The sequence below is a fragment of the Canis aureus genome, chromosome 12 (assembly GCF_053574225.1).
Source record: "Canis aureus isolate CA01 chromosome 12, VMU_Caureus_v.1.0, whole genome shotgun sequence".
Classification (NCBI taxonomy): domain Eukaryota; kingdom Metazoa; phylum Chordata; class Mammalia; order Carnivora; family Canidae; genus Canis; species Canis aureus.
Genome location: NC_135622.1, coordinates 46,531,919 through 46,553,437, shown reverse-complemented (window position 1 = coordinate 46,553,437; position 21,519 = coordinate 46,531,919). Strand labels below are relative to the sequence as shown.

At 39.1% G+C, this 21,519-nt stretch overlaps 1 protein-coding gene across 4 annotated transcripts in view; it reads left to right on the top strand.

Annotated features, from left to right (window-relative positions):
* UBXN2A (UBX domain protein 2A) overlaps positions 1 to 20,974 on the top strand; it is a 44,305-nt gene extending 23,331 nt beyond the window's left edge. For 3 of the 4 annotated variants that reach the window (XM_077843973.1, XM_077843972.1, XM_077843974.1), the window contains exons 3-7: positions 321 to 459; positions 4,564 to 4,670; positions 7,111 to 7,248; positions 9,257 to 9,415; positions 17,703 to 20,974. In XM_077843973.1, the coding sequence (XP_077700099.1) occupies positions 321 to 459; positions 4,564 to 4,670; positions 7,111 to 7,248; positions 9,257 to 9,415; positions 17,703 to 17,895 (736 nt within the window). In that variant the 3' untranslated portion in view covers positions 17,896 to 20,974. The remainder of the gene's footprint in view (positions 1 to 320; positions 460 to 4,563; positions 4,671 to 7,110; positions 7,249 to 9,256; positions 9,416 to 17,702) is intronic. The other variant, XM_077843975.1, reaches the window with a different exon arrangement.
* The last annotated feature ends 545 nt before the right edge of the window (positions 20,975 to 21,519 follow it).

Below are 21,519 nucleotides of genomic sequence, written 5' to 3'. Positions count from 1 at the left end.
GTGTCTAAACTGTGGAACTGGGGATCCCTGGGTGGCGCAGCGGTTTAGCGCCTGCCTTTGGCCCAGGGCGCGATCCTGGAGACCCGGGATCGAATCCCACGTCGGGCTCCCGGTGCACGGAGCCTGCTTTTCCCTCTGCCTGTGTCTCTGCCTCTCTCTCTCTCTCTGTGTGTGTGTGTGACTATCATAAATAAATAAAAAAATAAAAAAAAATAAACTGTGGAACTGGAGGCATCTCTCAGTTCAGGATCCTTTACCTAGAAATTTATGTAAATTTTTAGAAACATTATAGTAGTGGTTAATTTTCTTTTTTTGTTTAGGGTTTGTGAAACAGGATCTGACAACCAACCTCTTAGTGATGATCGACAAAGAAATTGTGAATATTTTGTTGACAGCCTTTTTGAGGAAGCTGAGAAGGTTGGTGCCAAATGTATGTCTCCCACCGAACAGAAGAAACAGGTAAATGTCCATAACTTTTTTCTCATCCAGTGTTTCTCAAAACAGGGACTATGTTTTCGGTCCACAAGGTCAAACTGTTTTCATAGTAATAAGATATTATTTATCTTTTTCACTGTTGATTTTGCACTGATAGTGCAAAAGCAATGGTGGGTAAAACTGCCAATGCCTTGGGAGGAATGAAGGCTGTAACACCAAACCATACTAGGAATTATTGTGGTTTTTGCTTACACATGGTGGGGGGCACACTAGTTGCTATTAAGAGTGTCCTTGATGGGGTCCCCTGCGTGGCTCAATGGCTCAGTGGTTGAGCTCCTGGTTCTCCTTCGGATCAGAGCATTATCCTAGAGTCTCTGGATCAAGTCCCACATTGGGCTCCCCATGGGGAGTTGGCTTGTCCCTCTGCCTGTGTCTCTGCTTTTTTCTCTCCCTCTGTCTCCCATGAATATATAAATAAAATCTTTAAAAAAAATGTCCTTGATGAAACCAGTACTGGATCAACTCTATTTATTTATTTTTTTTAAGATTTTATTTATTTATTTATGAGAGACACAGAAGGAGGCAGGCAGAGACATAGGCAGAGGGAGAAGCAGGCTCCATGCAGGGAGCCTGATGTGGGATTCGATCCTGGGTCTCCAGGATCACGCCCTGGGCTGAAGGCAGATGCTCAACCGCTGAGCCACCCAGGCATCCCTGGATCAACTTTATAAATATAAAACAGCATATGTGAGAAGAGTGCGTCCGAAATAGATAGCTTAAAACCTTGCAAGCCTAAATTTGCCTTTATGCTGCCCTCACATTTGATTGATAGAATGCTGTTCTGGTATCTGAGCCTTTGTTGTGTGTGTGTGGGGGGGGGTATTTTGTTTTTTGTTTTAAGATTTATTCTTAGAGAGTGTGCATGGGCAAGTGGGGGGGTGGGTGGGGGGACAGACGGAGAGGAAGAGAAACAATCCCACGCTGACTCCACGCTGAGCAGTGAGCCTGTTGTGAGGCTCCATCTCATTCATGACTCTGAAATCAGGACCTGAGCTGAAACTAAGGTCAGTGGTTAACCCCAAGCCATCTAGGTGCCCCATGGTATCTGAGCCTTTGTAGGTGCCACGTTATTACTCCCTGAAAGCTCTTAGAATCTTTGATCTTATATTCAGTCTTTTTACTCAATTTTCATTTTCAGCTTCTAAGAGCTCTTTTGTTCCCTGAATATTCCTTCCCTTTCAGACATTATATTCTCCCATATAAGTGTATTATCAATTTTAGATTTTTGTTTTTAAGTTTCTTTTTTTTTTCTTTTCTTTCTTTCTTTCTTTTTTTTTTTTTTTTAAGTAGGCTCCATGCCCAGTGTGTAGAGCCCAACATGAGGTTGGAACTCACAACCCTGAGATGAAAACCTGAGCTAAGATCAAGAGTCTAGGCACTTAGGGGTACCTGGGTGGCGCAGTGGTTTAAGTATCTATCAGTTTCAGTCATGATCTGCGGTGGAGGGAGGGGGGTGGTTGTGGGATTGAGCCCCTCATTGGACTCCACAGTCAGCGTGTAGTCTGCTCAGGACTTCCTCCACACCCCCTCCCCAGCCCTCCCATGCTCTCTATCTCTCAAATAATTAAATCTTAAGAAAAAGAATTGGACCAAGTGAGCCATCCAGGCATCTGTATTTTTCAGTTTTGTTTGTTTTTCTCAGTGGTGGTTTTTTTAAAAAATATTTTATTTATATATTCATGTGCAACACAAAGAGAGAGGCAGAAACATAGGCAGAGGGAGAAGCTGGGCTCACCCCAGGAGTCCCATGTAGGACTCAGAACCCAGGATCAGAACCTGAGCCAAAGGCAGATGCTCAATCACTGAGCCACCCTTTTTCTCAGTGTCTTTTTTTTTTTTTTTTTTTTTTAAGATTTTATTTATTCATGAGATAGAGAGAGGCAGAGACACAGACAGAGGGAGAAGCAGGGTCCTGGCAGGGAGTTCCATGTGGGACTTGATCCCAGGACTGGGATCACATGCTGAAGCCAAGGCAGATGCTCAACTGCTGAGCCACCCAGGTGTCCCTTAAGTGTCCTAATCTTGACCTCAGCTCAGGTTTTTTTTTTTTTTAAGATTTTATTTATTCATTTATGATAGACATAGAAAGAGAGAGAGGGGCAGAGGCACAGGCGGAAGGAGAAGCAGGCTCCACGCCGGGAGCCTGACGCAGGACTTGATCCTGGGGCTCCAGGATCATGCCCCAGGTCAAAGGCAGGTGCCAAACCGCTGAACCACCCAGGGATCCCCCTCAGCTCAGGTCTTGATCTCATACTGGGCTCCATGCTATGCTTGGAGCCTACTTTTTTTTTTTTTTTTTTAAAGATTTTATTTGAGACAGAAAGTGAATGAGAGGAAGAGGTAGAGAGAATCTGAAGCAGATTGTGCACAGAGCCTGACTTGGGTTTCATCCCACAACTGTGAGATCATGACCTGATCCAAAACCAAGAGTCAGCCCCTTAACTGACTAAGCCAGCGACCCAGGTCCCCCTCCGTGGGGGTCTCAAGGGAAAAACAAAAAAGTGTGGATTCAAGCCCACAGCTCCACCCTCTATTAACTGTGTGACTTTGGACTATTTATTTATTTATTTATTTTAAGATTCCATTTATTTATCCATGAGAGACACACACAGAGAGAGAGAGAGGCAGAGACACAGGCAGAGGGAGAAGCAGACTCCATGCAGGGAGCCCAATGCGGGACTCGATCCCGGGTCCCCAGGATCAGTCCCTGGGCTGAACACAGCAGTAAACCACTGAGCCACCTGGGCTGCCCTACTTTGGACAATCTAATCAATCTTCTGTGTTTCTATTTCTGTCTATATGAAAGGAATAATGATAATACCTACCTTGTGTAGGTTTTGGGAGGAGTAATTAAATTTATATAGGGAAAATACTTTAAACAGGATTTGTTACACACTTAGTACTTAGGTAGGTAGATGTGCTAATAATATATACCATCATTATTAAGGTTATTTTCCCTAACATGTTTTTTAAAATATTTTATTTATTTATTCATGAGAGACAGAGAGAGAAAGAGAGGCAGAGACACAGGCAGAGGGAGAAGCAGGGTCCATGCAGGGAGCCTGATGTGGGACTCCATCCCGGGTCTCCAGGACCACACCCTGGGCTGAAGGTGGCACTAAACCGCTGAGCCACCCGGGCTGCCCGGTCTGATACCTTCTTAAACAGCTTTTTAATCAGTCCTGTGTTTTGCCTAAGGTAATCTTGAATTAAGTAAACTCTGCCTAACATGAAGCTCAAACTCACAACCTGGAGATTGAGACTCTTCATGTTCTACAGATTGAGCCAACCAGAGACCCCAATATACATTATTTTTTGATATTTTATATATGAAGTTTGCTCTTGAGAATGATACATGAAATTTTACAGAGGATGTGAGGGTTGGCAGAAGGTGGTCAAAACTTCCAATTATCAATAAGTACTGGGGATATGCACAATGTGATGACTATAGTTAACACTGCTCTATGATATAAGAAAAATTAAGAGAGTGAATCCTTGAAGTTTTCATCACAGGGAGAAATTTTTTTCTTTCTTTTCATTGTATCTATATGAGGTGATAGAATCGAGCTGAACTTATTGTGGTAATCATTTCACAATATCTGTAAATCCAACCATAATGCTGTATGCATTAAACTTACATAGTGATATGTGTATGTTTCTCAGTAAAACTGGAAAAAAAATTGTAGTTTTGTTTGATAATAGATACTGACTAAACTGTGGTAATCATCTGGCAATATATGCAGTTACAAATCATTATGTCTATACCTAAATCTAACACAATGTTATATGTCAGTTATATCTCAGCTTTAAAAAAAATTTTCAGGGCAGCCTGGATGGCTCAACAGTTTAGCACTGCCTTCAGCCCGGGCCTGATCCTGGAGACCTGGGATCGAGTCCCACATCAGGCTCCCTCCATGGAGCCCGCTTCTCCTTTTGCCTGTGTTTGTGCCTCTCTCTCTCTCTCTGTCTCTCATGAATAAATAAAGTCTTAAAAAAAATTTTTTTTTCAAACCTTTAACTTGGTATGTTTTATTAACATAATACATTTTGTTTCTTATTGCTTTGCAGGTTGATGTAAGTATAAAATTATGGAAAAATGGATTCACAGTCAATGATGATTTCAGAAGTTACACTGATGGTGCAAGTCAGCAGTTTTTGAACTCTGTCAAAAAAGGGTAAGCAGGATTACCAGGGTGGCTCCGTCAATTGAGTGTCTGCCTTTAGCCCAGGATGATCTCGGGGGTCCTGGGATCAAGCCCTGAGTTGGGCTTCCCGCTTGGTGGGGAGCCTGCTGCTCCCTCTCCCTCTGCCCCTCCAAGGTACTTGTGCGCTCTCTCTCTCTCTCTCTCTCTCTCTGAAATAAATAATAAAATCTTTAAGAAAAAGGATAAGTAGTTTTTGTAAGTAGAAGGATTATCTTAGGCATGTTTCATTTGGAAAAATCCATATTATTGCATATAACTATAGTTGGCATGAATCCCAGAAGCAATATAAAAATATGGATAAATTTCATTATGTAATTATTAAAAACATATATACCAAAAGACATTTAAATGTAGTCAAAAGATAAGTGCTGGACTGGGGATACTTGTTACATGTATAAAATGCAAATAGAATATATACAGAGGTATTACAAATCAAAAAATGTAAATATTTTATACCATTTTGTGCCATTTTATCTACTTTATTATTATTATTTTTTTAAGATTTATTTATTTATTCATGAGAGACACAGAGAGAGGCAGAGACACAGGCAGAGGGAGGAGCAGGCTGTTCATAGGAGCCAGATGGAAACTTGATCCCAGATTCCGGGATCATGACTTGAGCTGAAGGCAGCCACCCAACCGCTGAGCCACCCAGGTGTCTCTATTTAATCTACTTTATAACAGAATAGCATGCATTTGGTAAAAATGAATGACGTTTGTGTATTAACGTAAAAAGATTTCTATGGTATACTGTTTTTAAAAAGCAGTTTGCAGAATACTGAATAGTATATATAGATCAGTACCATCTGTGGAAAAAATAATTATATGGAGTTTTACTGTATATGTAGAGAAAATCTAGGAGTTGCAGCACCAAAGTGTTTTGGGTTTTTGTTTTGTTTTTAAGTAAGCTTTTGGCTCAACATGGAGCTTGAATTCATGACCCCAAGATCAAGAGTTGCATGCTTGGGGTACCTGCCTGGCTCTGTTAGTGGAGCATGTGACTTTTGATCTTGGGGTTTTGGGCCCAAGAGATTGTGACTTGGGCCCCATGTTGGACATAGAGATTACTTAAAAAAAAAAAAAAAAAAGTCACAAACAGATGGAGTCTGCTCATCTCAAGTTTACATTATTCCAAAGAGAAGCATCTTGCTATACTAGAGAAAGCCCCAGACTGAGTCCACATCCTATCTCTTTTACTTTGATCTTTCTCTGAGTATGAAATGTAAAAACTTTTTAAAAATTCTGCATGTTTTATATTTGATTTTGTTATATCTAGAGTAAGTCTATCTTTTTTTTTTTTTTTTTTTTTTAAGATTTTACTTAGCCATTCATGAGAGAGACACAGAGAAAGAGTCAGAGACATAGGCAGAGGGAGTAGGCCCCATGCAGGGAGCCCGATGTGGGACTCTATCCTGGACTCTGGGATCATAACCTGAGCCAAAGGCAGACGATCAACCACTAAGCCACCCAGGCGTCCCATATATTTTAATTTTTTATATTTTCACTTAAAAATGGAAATGAGAGCCTGATTTTTCTAGCACATTTTTAGTTTTATTCAGATACCTATAAAATGATCAAATTATTTAAATTTAGCAGTAGTCATCAAATATTTTATGACTTTCATACTATTCTAGGTACTACTGCATAACTCAAGCTGTTCATGAATTTGTAATTTTAAAAATTACTCTGTATTCTTTGGTTCTTGGTATTCATATTATTTGACTATATTATTTTAAGAACATTTAGTTTGGGGGCACATGGCTGGCTCAGTCATTGAAGCCTCCACTCTTGATCTCAGAGTTGTAGGTTTGAGCCTCATATTGGGTATAGAGATTACTTAAAAACAAAATCTTTACTGGTGCCTGGGTGGCTCAGTTGGTTACGTGTCTGCCTTTGGCTTAGGTCATGATCCCAGGGTCCTTTGATCAAGCCCTGCATTGGGCTCCCTGCTCAGCAGGGATCCTGCTTCTCCCTCTCTCTGCCACTCCCCCGCTTGCTCTCTCTCTCACTCTCTGTCAAATAAATAAATAAAATCTTTTTAAAAAACTAAATTAAAAATATTAGGGAATTCCTGGGTGTCTCAGCAGTTTAGTGCTTGCCTTTGGCCTGGGGCGTGGTCCTGGAGTTCAGGGATAGAGTACCGCATCAGACTCCTTGCATGGGGCTTGCTTCTCCCTCTGCCTGTGTCTCTGCCCCTCTCTCTCTCTCTCTCTCTCTCTCTCTCTCTCTCTCATAAGTAAATAAATAAAATCTTTAAAAAATTAAAACATTTAAAATTACATTTAGTTTTTATTGTGAAGATTATATGCCTCTTGTTTCTATGTATTTTTAAATTCTGTGTACAAAGTAAGTTTTTCAGAGAAAGAAAAAACGTTGGGAGCTTTATTACTTTGTTTCTTTACCTTTCAAGGGAATTACCTTTGGAATTACAGGGAATTTTTGATAAAGAGGAGGTGGATGTTAAAGTTGAAGACAAAAAAAATGAAGTATGTATGTCCACGAAGCCTGTGTTCCAGCCCTTCTCAGGGCAAGGTCACAGACTGGGAAGGTGAGTAGGCTCGTGATCTGTCCTTTCCATACACATCTTGACTAATATTCAGCTTGTCATTATTTTATATTGTCAGTATTTTTTATATTATCATTTCTCTCATTGGAAATGAGATGTTTCATGTTAACTTTTATGAGGAGTCCTAACTCTTATTTACCTTAGTGTAAATTAACATATACTGACAGTACATTAAGAAATCATGGGGATCCCTGGGTGGCGCAGTGGTTTAGTGCCTGCCTTTGGCCCAGGGCGCGATCCTGGAGACCCGGGATCGAATCCCACATCGGGCTCCCGGTGCATGGAGCCTTCTTCTCCCTCTGCCTGTGTCTCTGCCTCTCTATCTCTCTCATGAATAAATAAATAAAATCTTTAAAATTTAAAAAAAAAAAAGAAGAAGAAAAAGAAATCATGGAGGCTTTTTTGATGTAACCAAATTAAAAGGACCTAGATTATTGAGGACCTTAGGCAATTCATGGGCAAATCTTTTTTCTCCTTTGCACCCACTACGTGAGCATTGCCATTAATGTTACAGAGTACATATGCTAGCTTCTGAATATAGGGTACGTTTTATAATTACCAGTGCCTTCCACATTATGTTCTGTGATAAGTATCTGAATTTGAAGTAATAAAAATGAAAAAATGAGTGATAAAGTTAGTATCCCTATCAAAGCCTTTAACTGTCAAATTTACAGTCTTCATCATATGTAAGTAGGTTAGGTTTTTTTTTTTCATTTTTTTAAAATTTTTATTTATTTATGATAGTCACACAGAGAGAGAGAGAGAGAAAGAGAGAGGCAGAGACATAGGCAGAGGGAGAAGCAGGCTCCATGCACCGGGAGCCCGACGTGGGATTCGATCTCGGGTCTCCAGGATCGTGCCCTGGGCCAAAGGCGCCTAGGCGCCAAACCACTGCGCCACCCAGGGATCCCACGTTTTTTTTTTTCTAAGATTTTATTTATTTATTCATGAGAGACACATACACAGAGAGAGAGAGGCACAGACACAGGCAGAAGCAAGCTCCATGCAGGGAGCCCAACGTGGGACTTGATCCTGGGTCTCCAGGACCACACCCTGGGCTGAAGGTGACGCTAAACTGCTGAGCCAGCTGGGCTGCCCTCTAAGTAGGCTTTATGACAGTATACAAAGAGGTTAGATATGTGGTCAGTCTTATGAATTCTCATAGATTATCCAGATTGATAAAGATATCTGTATATTCATCCACACATATAAAATTATTCAGATGTGACTTTCAGAATAATCAGGATATACTTTGCTTCCTTCCCCCCTCCCCCCCCCCCCCGCTCCCCTTTCTAATACAAGAACTAATTTCTATAGAGAAATACAGGGCTCAGACTCAACTGAGCTATCCAGCACATTCCCCCCTGCCTTTTTTTTCTTTTTTTTTTTTTCTTTTTATTTATGTTATTGACACACACAGAGAGAGAGAGAGAGAGAGAGAGAGAGGCAAAGACATAGGCAGAGGGAGAAGCAGGCTCCATGCACCGGAAGCCCGACATGGGATTCGATCCCGGGTCTCCAGGATCGCGCCCTGGGCCAAAGGCAGGTGCCAAACCGCTGCGCCACCCAGGGATCCCCTGCCTTTGTTTTCTTTCTGTTTTCTTGGCCTGTTTTTGTTTTTGAGAACTTCTAAATTCTTATAGAAATTTTAATCTGGGGAATAGTACATAAAGGTAAAGTTTACAGATATGTCAGCCCTATAAAATTGTCTATTCTGTAAGACATTATTTGAATAATTACTCACAATATGTTTACATAGCACTCTACAGTCTTACAAGTTACTTGGATATGTATAATTTCATTAGGTGCCTACATTCATCATATATGATGGACATAAGTAATATTATATCTTTGTGTTTTTATTGAGCTGTGACTTAATAAAATCTTCCTAAAAGGTATACTTAATGTAAAAGTTTTATAGTAATTGTTCAGTGATTAAGTTCTGCTTAATAACGATATTCATCTAACTTTGTTGTCTGGCTTTTCTTAGTGCCACACCAAAAATTGTTTCTAAGTCAAAGAGTATTGAAGTTGAGAATAAAAATAATTTGTCTGTTGTTCAACTAAACAACCTGGAACCCATCACTAATGTACAGATCTGGTTAGCCAATGGAAAAAGGATTGTCCAAAAATTTAACATTTCTCATAGGTGAGTCTTCCATTTCATTATTTGTCTGAATTTTTTCATGTTTAAATTTCTTTTTCAGGTCATTCAGCAGTTTTTAAGAATTAACCAAGAATCTACCAGTTCTCTAAACATAATATATCTTGATAGTAGAAATTTTGGAAATTAATGAAGTATTTTCAGTTTGTTTTAGGATTATCATTTTTATCATTTGATTGGTTTTCCTGTATAACTAGATACATAATTTTTATTTTATTTAAGATTTATTTATTTATTTTTAGGGGGTCCCTGGAGAGAGAGAGAGAGAATCTCTTAGGACATACTAAAAATAATTACTTTATGGGGCACCTGGGTGGCTTAGTTGGTTAAGTGTCTGCCTTCGGCCTCAGGTCATGATCCCAGGGTCATGAAATCGAGTGCTGCATCGGGCTCCTTGCTCAGAGGGGAGCCTGCTTCTCCCTCTGCCTCTGCCTTCTGCTTCCCCTGCTTGTGCGTGGGCTCTCTCTCTCTCACTCTCTCTCTCTCTCTGTCTCTGTCAAATAAATTTTTCAAATCTTAAAAATAATAATTCTTTTAAAATTACATATCTAGGGCAGCCCGAGTGGCTCAGCGGTTTAGCACCACCTTCGGCCCAGGACGTGATCCTGGAGATCCGGGATCGAGTCCCACCGTTGGGCTCCCATGGAGCATGCTTCTCCCTCTGCCTGTGTCTCTGCTTCTCTCTCTTTTTCTCTCTCTGTGTCTGTCTCTCAGGAAAAAATAAATAAAATCTTTAAAAAAAAAATTATATATCTCAGGGGCTCCTGGGATTGAGCCTTGTTTTGGGCTCTGCTCAGTGGGAAGTCTGCTTTTCCCTCTCCCTCTGCCCTTCTCTCTGCTCATGCTCTCACGTGCTCTCTCTCTCTCTCTCAAATAAATAAAATCTTTAACAAGAAAAAGATTCTCTCTCCCCCTCTTCTTCTGCCCCCCCTTTACTACACACACACACACACATATATACACTAACCCAGAATATATACCAGTATATTTATGTGCCTTTACTTGATCATCTCTTTCTTTTTGTGCAAGAAGTGCTGTATTCTGAATGTTGTGTTAATGATTTTTCTTTTATTTATTATTTTATTAAGTACATATGTATATTAGAAAATACTGAGTTGTTTTGCTCATTTTCAAATAATTAGTTTAGATTTTTTTATTTTTAAGATTTTATTTATTTGTTCATGAGAGACACAGAGAGGGGCAGAGACACAGGTAGAGGGAGAAGCAGGCTCCATGCAGGGAGCCCGATATGGGACTTGATCCCAGAACTCCAGGATCACGCCCTGAGCCAAAGGCAGACGCTGAACTGCTGAGCCACCCAGGCATCCCTCGTTTAGATTGTAAAGCAGTCATAAATAGGGCTCCTGGGTGGCTCAGTCAGTTAAGTGTCTGGCTTTTGGTTTCTGCTCAGGGTATAGTTTCAGAGTCATGAGATCAAGCTCGAGTTGGCTCCATGCTGAGTCTGTTTGAAATTCTTTTTCCTCTCCCTCTGTTCCTCCCCCCACTCCCACTCCCTCTCTCTAAAATAAATTTTTAAAAAATCATGAACACAGGGATCCCTGGGTGGCGCAGCGGTTTAGCGCCTGCCTTTGCCCCAGGGCGCGATCCTGGAGACCCGGGATCGAGTCCCACGTCAGGCTCCTGGTGCATGGAGCCTGCTTCTCCCTCTGCCTGTGTCTCTGCCTCTCTCTCTCTCTGTGACTATCATAAATAAATAAAAATTTAAAAAAAAAAAACATATATTTAAAAAAAAAATCATGAACATACAAAAGTTTTAAGAACACTATAAAGAATATTCCCCTTAAAAAAAAAAATTCCCCTTAGCCATTCAATAGTAAGTTGCCAGTCTGATGACCCATCACTCAAAATACCTTAGTGTGTATTTCCTACAAACAGATATTATCCCTCTAACCATAGTTCAGTCATCTGAGAATAACATCGATATGCTTCTATCAGCTAATTTTTGGGGCCTATTCAAAGTTTGCCATTTAATCTGATATCATTCTTTTTTTTTTTTTTTTTTTTTTTAATTTTTATTTATTTTATGATAGTCACACAGAGAGAGAGAGAGGCAGAGACACAGGCAGAGGGAGAAGCAGGCTCCATGCACCAGGAGCCCGATGTGGGATTCGATCCCGGGTCTCCAGGATCGCGCCCTGGGCCAAAGGCAGGCGCCAAACCGCTGCGCCACCCAGGGATCCCTGATATCATTCTTTTTACCCAAATGCCTTTCAGAATCACACATAACATTTAGGTGTCATGTCTCATTTGAATTAATAGTTCCTCAGACAGAGAAACCTGATTCTTTTTACTGGACAATGGTATTGAGAAGCCAGGATCTGAGTAGTAGGGATTCTCACTGCTTGATTTTCCTACTCCCAGGCCCTCTCAGTGGAGAGAGCTATAGGTGTATATGCACATATATCCATATACATACATAACCATTTTTTACATCTTTATTTTTTATGTCTTTGCATAATGAAAAGCATGAGTTCACATAGATACCTCCAAACTCAGTATACCAAAAATTGGCTTTAATTTTTTAAATTCATTTATTTTTTTGGCGGGGGTGGGGGTGAACAGGGGGGATGGGCAGAGGGAGAGGAAGAGAAATCCTTAGACTCCCCACTGAGCATGGAGCTGATGGGGGTCTCTCGATCCCAGGACCCTGAGATCAGGACCTGAGCAAAAACCAAAAGTCAGACACTTAACCACCTGAGCCACCCAGGCACTCCTCACTTATTCTTTTTTTTTTTTTTAATTTTTATTTATTTGTGATAGTCAAACAGAGAGAGAGAGGCAGAGACACAGGCAGAGGGAGAAGCAGGCTCCATGCACTGGGAGCCCGATGTGGGATTCGATCCCGGGTCTCCAGGATCACGCCCTGGGCCAAAGGCAGGCGCCAAACCGCTGCGCCACCCGGGGATCCCCACTCCTCACTTATTCTTAATGGATTTACTGATTGATTGATTAATTCTCCTCTGGATAACCAGTCTCTTTTTTCCCTGTTGGCACCTCCCCTACATGAAGACTCCATCACTCTCCTTGGGCTTTAACTATCCTGGTTGAGTTCCCACTTCATTTCCCTTCTCTTTCTGCTGAATTTCTGACACATCATGCCAATGATCTCTTCACCCTCTTTGGCTCTAACACTCTGTGATCCCTTTTCTCCCCCATACCTGTTTACGTTTCTTCACCCCTTTCTGGTTCTCACATGCTGCAGTTGGCTTCTCCTCTGTAAGAGGCTCTTTCTGTTCTGCTTGAGACAGCCCACTCCAGGCCACTTCTCCTACACCTCAATTTAGATATATTCCTCAACCCACTTGGTTTCTGACACACCTTACATCCTTCTACAGGGATGCCCTCCTTGTGCTTCTCAGGCTCTGACACAATGCAGACGGGCAGCTTTCCTGTACAGATACCTTCTTAACTGTGCTTAGACTGATCCCCTGTTCTGGTCCACCTTAGCTCCCTATCATTTCTCCCATTTTCTCCTCTACTAATGGCTTTTGGATGAAGTTCAGTAAGGAAACAGAAAGCCTGTTTTGCTTTTTATTTAAACTTGACATGAATGGAATCATGTTATACTGCAACTTTAAGACTCATCCAAAAAGAAACTCATCCATGTTGATGTGTATAGCTGTATCTCATTTATTTTCATTACTATACTATAATCTATTATATGAAATCAATTATACATTCTATTTTTATTGGTAATGTCCAAGCTTAAATTTGTTTATATGGATATATCAGTCAGCATTGCTCAGTAAACATCCAGAAAAATCTCATGGCATGGAATAATACTTCTTATGTGTCAGCTCATGTGGCTTTGCTGATCTCAGCTGGGCTCATTCATATGTTGGCAGGTCATCTAAAGGAGCCCTAATTTAAGCTACAGGTCTGAGTCTAGGTCTACTTCTTGTGACTCTCATCCTTGAATCAGCACCCTACTTGTCTGTGTTCTCAAACGGGCTGAGGCTCAAGGCTGGTCCCACCAAGCACATTTACTATCACTCTACTAACATCCCATTGGCTAGAGCAAGTCACATGATCAAGTCCTGTTAATTGCACTGTTTGTGGAAAACACTTCTTTCCTGACCCAATTGCTATGTCATCTTTTTGTAAAGCAGATGATCTGTTCTGGACTCTGCATTCTGAGTGGGTCCATGTAGCTTTCCTTTTGCCAACTGCACATTCTCTTAATTGCTATTAGTTTTTAATAAATTAATTTACTGCTTTATTTTCCGCCTTATTTTATCAGTTACCTGTAAAGCTGTGCTAAAATCTACAGGTATAATTGGATTTGTCTATTTCTCCTTTCTTTCTTTTAACATTTACTTTTTATTTGTTAAAGCTATGTAGTTAAGTCTGTACAGAGGTAAAATTATGTGTTTAAATGTGTTTTTTGTAAAAAGTTTTGAATGTAGTTTTTATATCTAGGTTAACAATCTTTTTTGGTTCCTATTTTGTGCTTTTGGGTTTTGTTTTTAGTTACCACCTATTGAATGTTTTCTATATATCAGACTTTCTTCAGGGTATTTCACTTATATTATTTCTAAATGGCAAACCACCTTAGCTAGAATCAGAAAGGTGATGATCATAATAATAGAAGCCAAAAAAGAGAGAGAGAGAGAATGTCCTCCTTATCACGTTGGTTTTCTAGCATGTCTTTTTTTTTTTTTTTAAGATTTTATTTATTTATTCATGAAAGACACACACAGAGGGAGAAGCAGGCTCCATGCAGGGAGCCTGACGTGGGACTCAATCCCGGGTCTCCAGGATCAGGCCCTGGGCTGAAGGCAGCGCTAAACCACTGAGCCACCCGGGCTGCCCAAGACATACTGTTTTATCATTTTCCCAGGATCATGCCCTGGGCTGAAGGCGGCACTAAACCGCTGAGCCACTGGGCTGCCCCCACCCCCCAGCTTTTTTTTTTTTAAAGATCTAGCATGTCTTCATAGATGTCCATGAGAAAGGCAGTTAGGGGGTGACCTCTGACTTGGTTGTAAATCAGATAACTGATTTAACAGATTGGGATATTTGGAAAGACCACTGTCCTGTAAAATCCCTTTCAAATAGTTGTATGCACTTTCATGCACTAGTTTGATTATTTCCAGAGTGTACTGGACTTCTCTCTCCAATATAGCATTATCATTATAGCCAGTAGTGTTAGAGATTATGAAGTGTCTTTGGTTCTAGACAAAGGTGTTTCTTATATGCTCCTTAAGAAATGGGTCGACAGGGCAGCCCAGGTGGCTCAGCGGTTTAGCGCTGTCTTCGGTCCGGGGCGTAATCCTGGGGACCCAGGATCGAGTCCCATATCGGGCTCCTTGCATGAGACCTGCTTCTCCCTTTGCCTGTGTCTCTGCCTCTCTCTCTCTTTGTCTCTCATGAATAAATAAATAACATCTTAAAAAAAAAAAAAAGAAATGGGTCGACATATTGCATCTCACTATCCCAAAATTTAAATCCCTGAATAATCCATTGTTGATGTTGCCAGCTATGACAATTCTTTGCATCCTGATCTTATCACAATAAACTCAAACTTCTCAGATGGATCTTTTAGCCATTCCACTAATACTGTGGTGAATAACTTCATAGTTTTGGGGCTGTTTTTCAAATATTGCAGTGATGTAGTTCATTTTCTCATGTCAGTCATTTTGAGTGACTTTAAGAGAACTTTCTGAGAATGCCATACTCTGTGATTGGCTGCATTTAACTCAGTAGCATCTCTGGTTAATTTAAAGGCTCTTTCACTTCTGGGGCGTCTGTGGCTCAGTTAAGCGTCCCTCTTGATTTCAACTCGGATCATGATCTTGAGTCTGGCATAGGGCTTTGCACTCAGCAAGGAATCTGCTGGAGATTCTCTCTTCCTATCTCTCTCTCCCCCTCCCTGCTCTTGTGTGCACGAGAGCTCTCTCTGTGTCTCACTCTCACTCTCTCAAATGAATAAATCTTTAAAAAATAAAGAAAAGCTCGTTCACTTCTTTCATCACTGCATAACAGCCCCAAAATAAACAAATCTAAATTTTTCACTATAAATGATCTGGACCACTGGGTTGAGGTCATCATTCTGCTCTTCCCTGTGTAGGACATAGGTGGGCGAGTCCAGGCTCAGGAACCCACCACCATCCATACATGCGCCACTAGTTCTCTGGTCTCCGCTGCCATAGCTTCTTACTGCTGTTGCTGCTAGGGCAGTGGCAGCTCTGGGTGACCGGGCTCAGGCTCTCTGTCCTGAGCAGCCTCCCTGAGCCGGAAATAGTCATCATCTCATCTCGCCTCAGTCCTCAGCGGAGGTGGCTCATGCTTTGTTTTTTAGTTTTATTTTTTAAAAGTTTTTTTTTTTAAGATTTTATTTATTTATTCATGAGAAACACAGAGAGAAGGCAGAGACACAGGCAGAGGGAGAAGCAGGCTCCCCACAGGGAGCCCAATGTGGGACTTGATCCTGGGACTCCCCCTGATCAAGCCCTGAGCTGAAGGGAGACGCTCAACTCCTGAGCCACCTGAGTAGTGGCAATTAATGAATTTTAGTGAATTGATTGGGAGAGTTCTGCCTTTCATGATACGACATATCTCAATTCTGAATTGCACATCTTTTCACATTTTAGCATTTCTGAAATGGAGGTTTCTCCTAAAATCCATGGTTGGCTGCATGGCATTCTTTACACAATTGTTTATTTTTTTTAAGATTTTATTTGTTTATTCATGAGAGAGACACAGAGAGAGGCAGAGACACAGGCAGAGGGAGAAGCAGGCTCCATGCAGGGAGCCCGATGCAGGACTCAATCCTGGGACTCCAGGATCACACTCTGGGCTGAAGGTAGGTGCCAAACCACTGAACACCCAGGGATCCCCACACAATTGTTTTTGACTTAGCATCTGCCTCAAAGCATGCAGAACAAGTGTCAGCTGAACATAAAACATCTCAGAGACAGTAGTCTTTTTTTAAAGAAATTCTTTATCACCAACACACCTATTAATACAGAGGGCTGGTATTATATGCAAAAACATGTACCGCGTATTGACCGAATCAAAAGTGATTCGAAGGACTTGAGTCTAAACAGTGTTCAACTATTAGGAATGGCTTAACCATTTTATTCTAATAGAAGTATATGCTTGATTTGAGAAATGTTTACATGAGATTAATTCTGCTTTCAATAAATATGAAATAAAAATTCTGAGTGTTAACATATTTGTCATAATCTAGATTTTTTTAGCAATATATAAAATGTCTTAAAATCAGTAGCATCAAAAAAAAATCAGTAGCATCTTAGTTGTAATGAACTCTGTATGCATTCTCTAAATACATACACATATACTCAAGTGAACATAACTGAGCTACCTCCAAAATTTCAATTATTGTATGATAGTGTTGATTATACTAACTGAAATTTTACCCACACTAAGTTAAGAATTTTCCTAATTGTTTTTGAAACACAGCATGACCTGATACTTAAGAGATAGAGCCAGGTCTACATAGGTTACTAGTGTGACCATTTCTGATCCATTCAGAGCCAGATATAGGCATATAAACTTCCTGTTACAGGAACTTTCAGATATATACACACAAAAAGAGAAGTTATAGTGATCCTTCACTGAGTTCCACTGAACTATTTTCAGGCAAATCTAGACTTTGTATAGTTTCTTATGTAAATATTTCAATATATATCTCTAAAAGATAAGTACTCTTTAAAAATGTAACCATGGGGGATCCCTGGATGGCTCAGTGGTTTCGTGCCTGCCTTTGGTCCAGGGCGTGGTCCTGGAGACCCAGGATCGAGTCCCACATCGGGCTCCCTGCATGGAGCCTGCTTCTTCCTCTGCCTGTGTCTCTGTCTCTCTCTGTGTGTCTCTCATGAATAAATAAATAAAATCTTAAAAAAAAAAATGTAACCATGGGGGTGCCTGGGTGGCTCAGTCAGTTAAGCATCTGCCTTCAGCTGAGGTCATGATCCCAGGATCCTGGGATTAGTCCCCACATTGGGCTCCCTGTTCAGTGGGGAGCCTGCTTCTCCCTCTTCCTCTGCCCCGCCCACTGCTTGTGCTTGCTCTCTGTCAAATGAATAAATAAAATCTTAAAAAAAAATCCTTTAAAGAATAATAAAATGTAACCATAACATTATATAAGACTGATGAATCACTGAACTGAGTCTAATATATGTTAATTAATTAAATTTAAATTTTAAAAAACAAAAATGTAACCAGTTATTACCGTCATATTAACTCAAGTTTTCAAAAAATTATAATAGTTTGTGCTATTTTACAGGATAAGCCACATCAAAGACTTCATCGAAAAATACCAAGGATCTCAAAGAAGCCCTCCCTTTTCCCTGGCCACAGCTCTTCCTTTCCTCAAATTGCTAGATGAAACACTCACATTGGAAGAAGCAGATTTACAGAATGCTGTAATCATTCAGAGACTCCAAAAAACTGCTGAACCTTTTAGAGAACTTTCATAACATTGATTTTTGATACACTAAGTGGAAAGTTTGCAGAGAATGATGGTTGTTAATGAACATGCAAACCAAAATGAGGGAAAGGATGTCAGATTTGCTGGACTTTGGGTTCGAGCACTGTTTAACTCCCTCCTGATGAGATTTTTAAATCAGTACAAGTTAGGAAAGTGAACTATCACTGGAAACTCTATTCAATGCACTTTTTCCAAAAGGCTACTCAGAAAGAAAGCTACACTTATTTCAAATACCAGTTAATTCAACAATAAGATATATTAAATTGCTGTATTGTATAGAATCTTAACATGGTATAAATTAGCCAGTGTATTCACAGCATCATTCATTCAAATATTCCCAACCAGCAGTGATTTATTTAGATGTTAGCTGTCTCAGATTTTTTAAAAGCAATATATTAAGAAAATTATACATGGCAGGTTAAAAACATCAATGTAATTATTTTATATCTGAGATACAGTCAGAAGGCTAGAAGGAACTGCTTTCACCACAGCTATGCCTGAATATCAGTGTTCTCTATTATTCACTTATGGCAGGATTTACTCATATTAATTTGGCATAATACCTAAAATGTATTTTAAGAATAAAATTGTGCAGCTTAGTATAATGTCAATATTAATCTCCTCCCATTTCTACATTTTCAAGAAGTGTAATTTAAACAATTTTTTTTTTATCCAGGAACCCTAGTTCATCCCTTATTTTATTTTATTTTGAAAATTAGGTATTTGTTTTTAGCTAACATTTTAAGTAAACCTTTCATTTGCTACCACTTGCTTAGAATCTAATGCTTGTGTTGGCACATTGCTAATTAATATTTTTTAAATGCATCACATAAAGTATGGTTTTCTATTCCAAATACCAGAGTCAACCTGGATATACATTAAAGGATTATTTATTACATCCTGATGCCACCAAGGAAAACATGTTCTGCATTTTAGTTTTTTAACCCAAACTGGTTAAACTTCAATATTTCACTGTCAGATTGAATTCCCTTGCCTGAAATAAGTTTAAGAAGTTTTTTCTTTTCCCTGCAAATTATCTATTGAATCTTATGTAAAGCAAAATAAGGAACTAAATAGCCATATCTATCAGCAGTAATGTTCACAGGGCAGTGGGTATCTGCTGGAAAGAGTAGTTTTCCAACTTCTTGGTCTCAAGACCTTTTATTTATATGGGTTATATATATGATACTGAAAATAAAAAGTTATAAAATACTTATTCATTAAAAATAGTAAGCACATGTTAATGCAAACCACATTTTAATGAAAATGCATTTCCTTAAAAAATTATTAAGAAAAGTGGAAATTGTATTCCAGTTTTTGCAACTATCTTTACCGTCTGACTTAACGAAGACAGATGGAGTCTCATATCTGCTTCCACATTCAATCTGTTGTGATATTACACATCATGTAACCTCTAGTAAATGCTACTGTATATTCATGAAAAATTGGGAGTGTGGGAAATAATAATGTCTTAGTTTGGTTATGAAAATAGTTTTACTTGAAAGAACCATTCTTACAAAACAGTGGTTTACAATGATTCTCAAATCTTAGTGTAAGAATCCTTTGGAAAGCATTTCAGAATGTCTATTTCAGGCATCTACCACACACATTCTGATTGATTGTATCTGGGATAAATCCCAGATCTCTGCATTTGTAATCTCAAGTGAGTTTTAGGTATGTAGTAGAAGAACCACTGTTCAGGGTTCACTATGCTTCCACCCTAAAAAAGTAAGCCTGTGTGCTTCACCATGGACAGTGGAGGACTCTCCACTGAAATGGACTTCTGGACCTTTCAGTTTTATCCTTTATCTCCCACAGTTTGTTCTTAGACTGTTCCCCTTTAACTCTTAACTAATCATGATACAAACCTATCCCTCCTCTTCTCTAAGGACAGCTGAGATGAGGCTACAACATTTAAATGAGGTTTTCATTAGAAGCTCAGGAATAATAAGGGAAAAATACACGTAACAGATGACCTGGTTTATAAATACATCTTCTGTTTGAGGTCCATATAAAGACTGCCTTCTCATCTAGCTCTCAGCCTTCCATATGGTAGAGGCTTATCAGGAAGACGAGGAGGGCAAAGGAACCTTTTTGTCATTTACTTTCGTAAGTGAACAGATATATAATAGAAAATACTGAGTATGTTTACAGCTGTAGTAGAGCCTTCTCTAATGAAACATAATGGCATTCTTAAAATGAAGGAACAGTAAAAATCCACAAACTCAGATATAAAAATAAGATAATTGTTAATGTATTTTCCAAGAGTCTGTAAGAAAATGTTTCATAAAGGCCTATCATGAAGCATTGTGTAACTTAATTTGCATAATTTTTAGTCTATGTAATTCTCCATATATTTCTATAAAGGGGCTTCTCATTGGAAATATTTTTCTTGTACCTATAAAAAAACCTCCTTTGTGGATTTTCCAGTTTATAATTACTTATCCCGAAGATACATTGGAGATTTTCTTGTGTGTACATGTGGAATACACCCCAGTGAGAAATTCCTATGGAGAAAGACTCATCATCAGCAATAACCTTCATCTTTGTAACTGTGAACACTTTCATTAATGTGAATAATATTCTCAAAGGCTTTCTAAAATCGGAATCATCCGATACAGCTTTCTACCTTAAAGTTCAAAATTGTAAAGTTGTTAAATAAATGTGTAGATTATGCAAAACATACTTAAAATATAAATTGAATTTGGCAAGGCAAGGGAAGACAAACTTGAAAATACAGGTGTTGAATACAATTTGATCTACATAGTTCCAAAACTCGCCAGTTTCTTAAAAATCATTGTTAAGGCTGATACAAGAAGTACATTTCTAGTTTTATAGATTCTAATTTAATGGTTAAATTACTATGCATTATGCAGGTTATAAAACTGTTCTTATTTATTTTATATACTTTTCTCATTCAGAATACTTTTCATTACTTTTCGTTGTGTTGGAAATATAGCATCATGCATCTGTTTCAGTGCCTTATTTTTAAAAGCAATCTTTTGCTAATGGTTGAAGAACTGTTGTCTTAAGAATGAAATATTTCATTAAAAGGAACTGTGAAATAATCTACAGTTGTTTCTTATATAATAGTTCTATCTGGGTGCATTTGTTATTTTGATTTGTCATTGGCAGTTTGAAAATCAACATTTATTAGGTGCCTTCTGTTTGCCAGGTACTTTTAATCAGTGTTACTTTAATCCTCAGAAATGTTAAAATGATATTTTTAATACTCAGAGGTGGGTTTTTAAAAACTACATGTGTCCTAAGTTGAACTAACATGAAGGGTCCTTGTAGGGTTTACTTCTGTGTTCTTTCTCTGAGTACAAACCATTTAATTAAATTGCTCATCACACTAAATCTTCAAATAGAAGTGGCTTATTCAGTGGACTAATACTTGGCTCTTTGTCATTTTAAATATTTTTTCACATAATTCATATCATTGTAGAAAATTGTAAAATGCTGAAATGATCTTTATTTTTTTGAAATGATCTTTAAACCACCTATTTCACCTTTCAAATATAACCTCATAACATTTTGGTGTGCATCCTTTCAGATATTTTTAAGTGAATCAGTGTTTTATATTAATTAAAAGGCAGGCTTCTTTGTTATT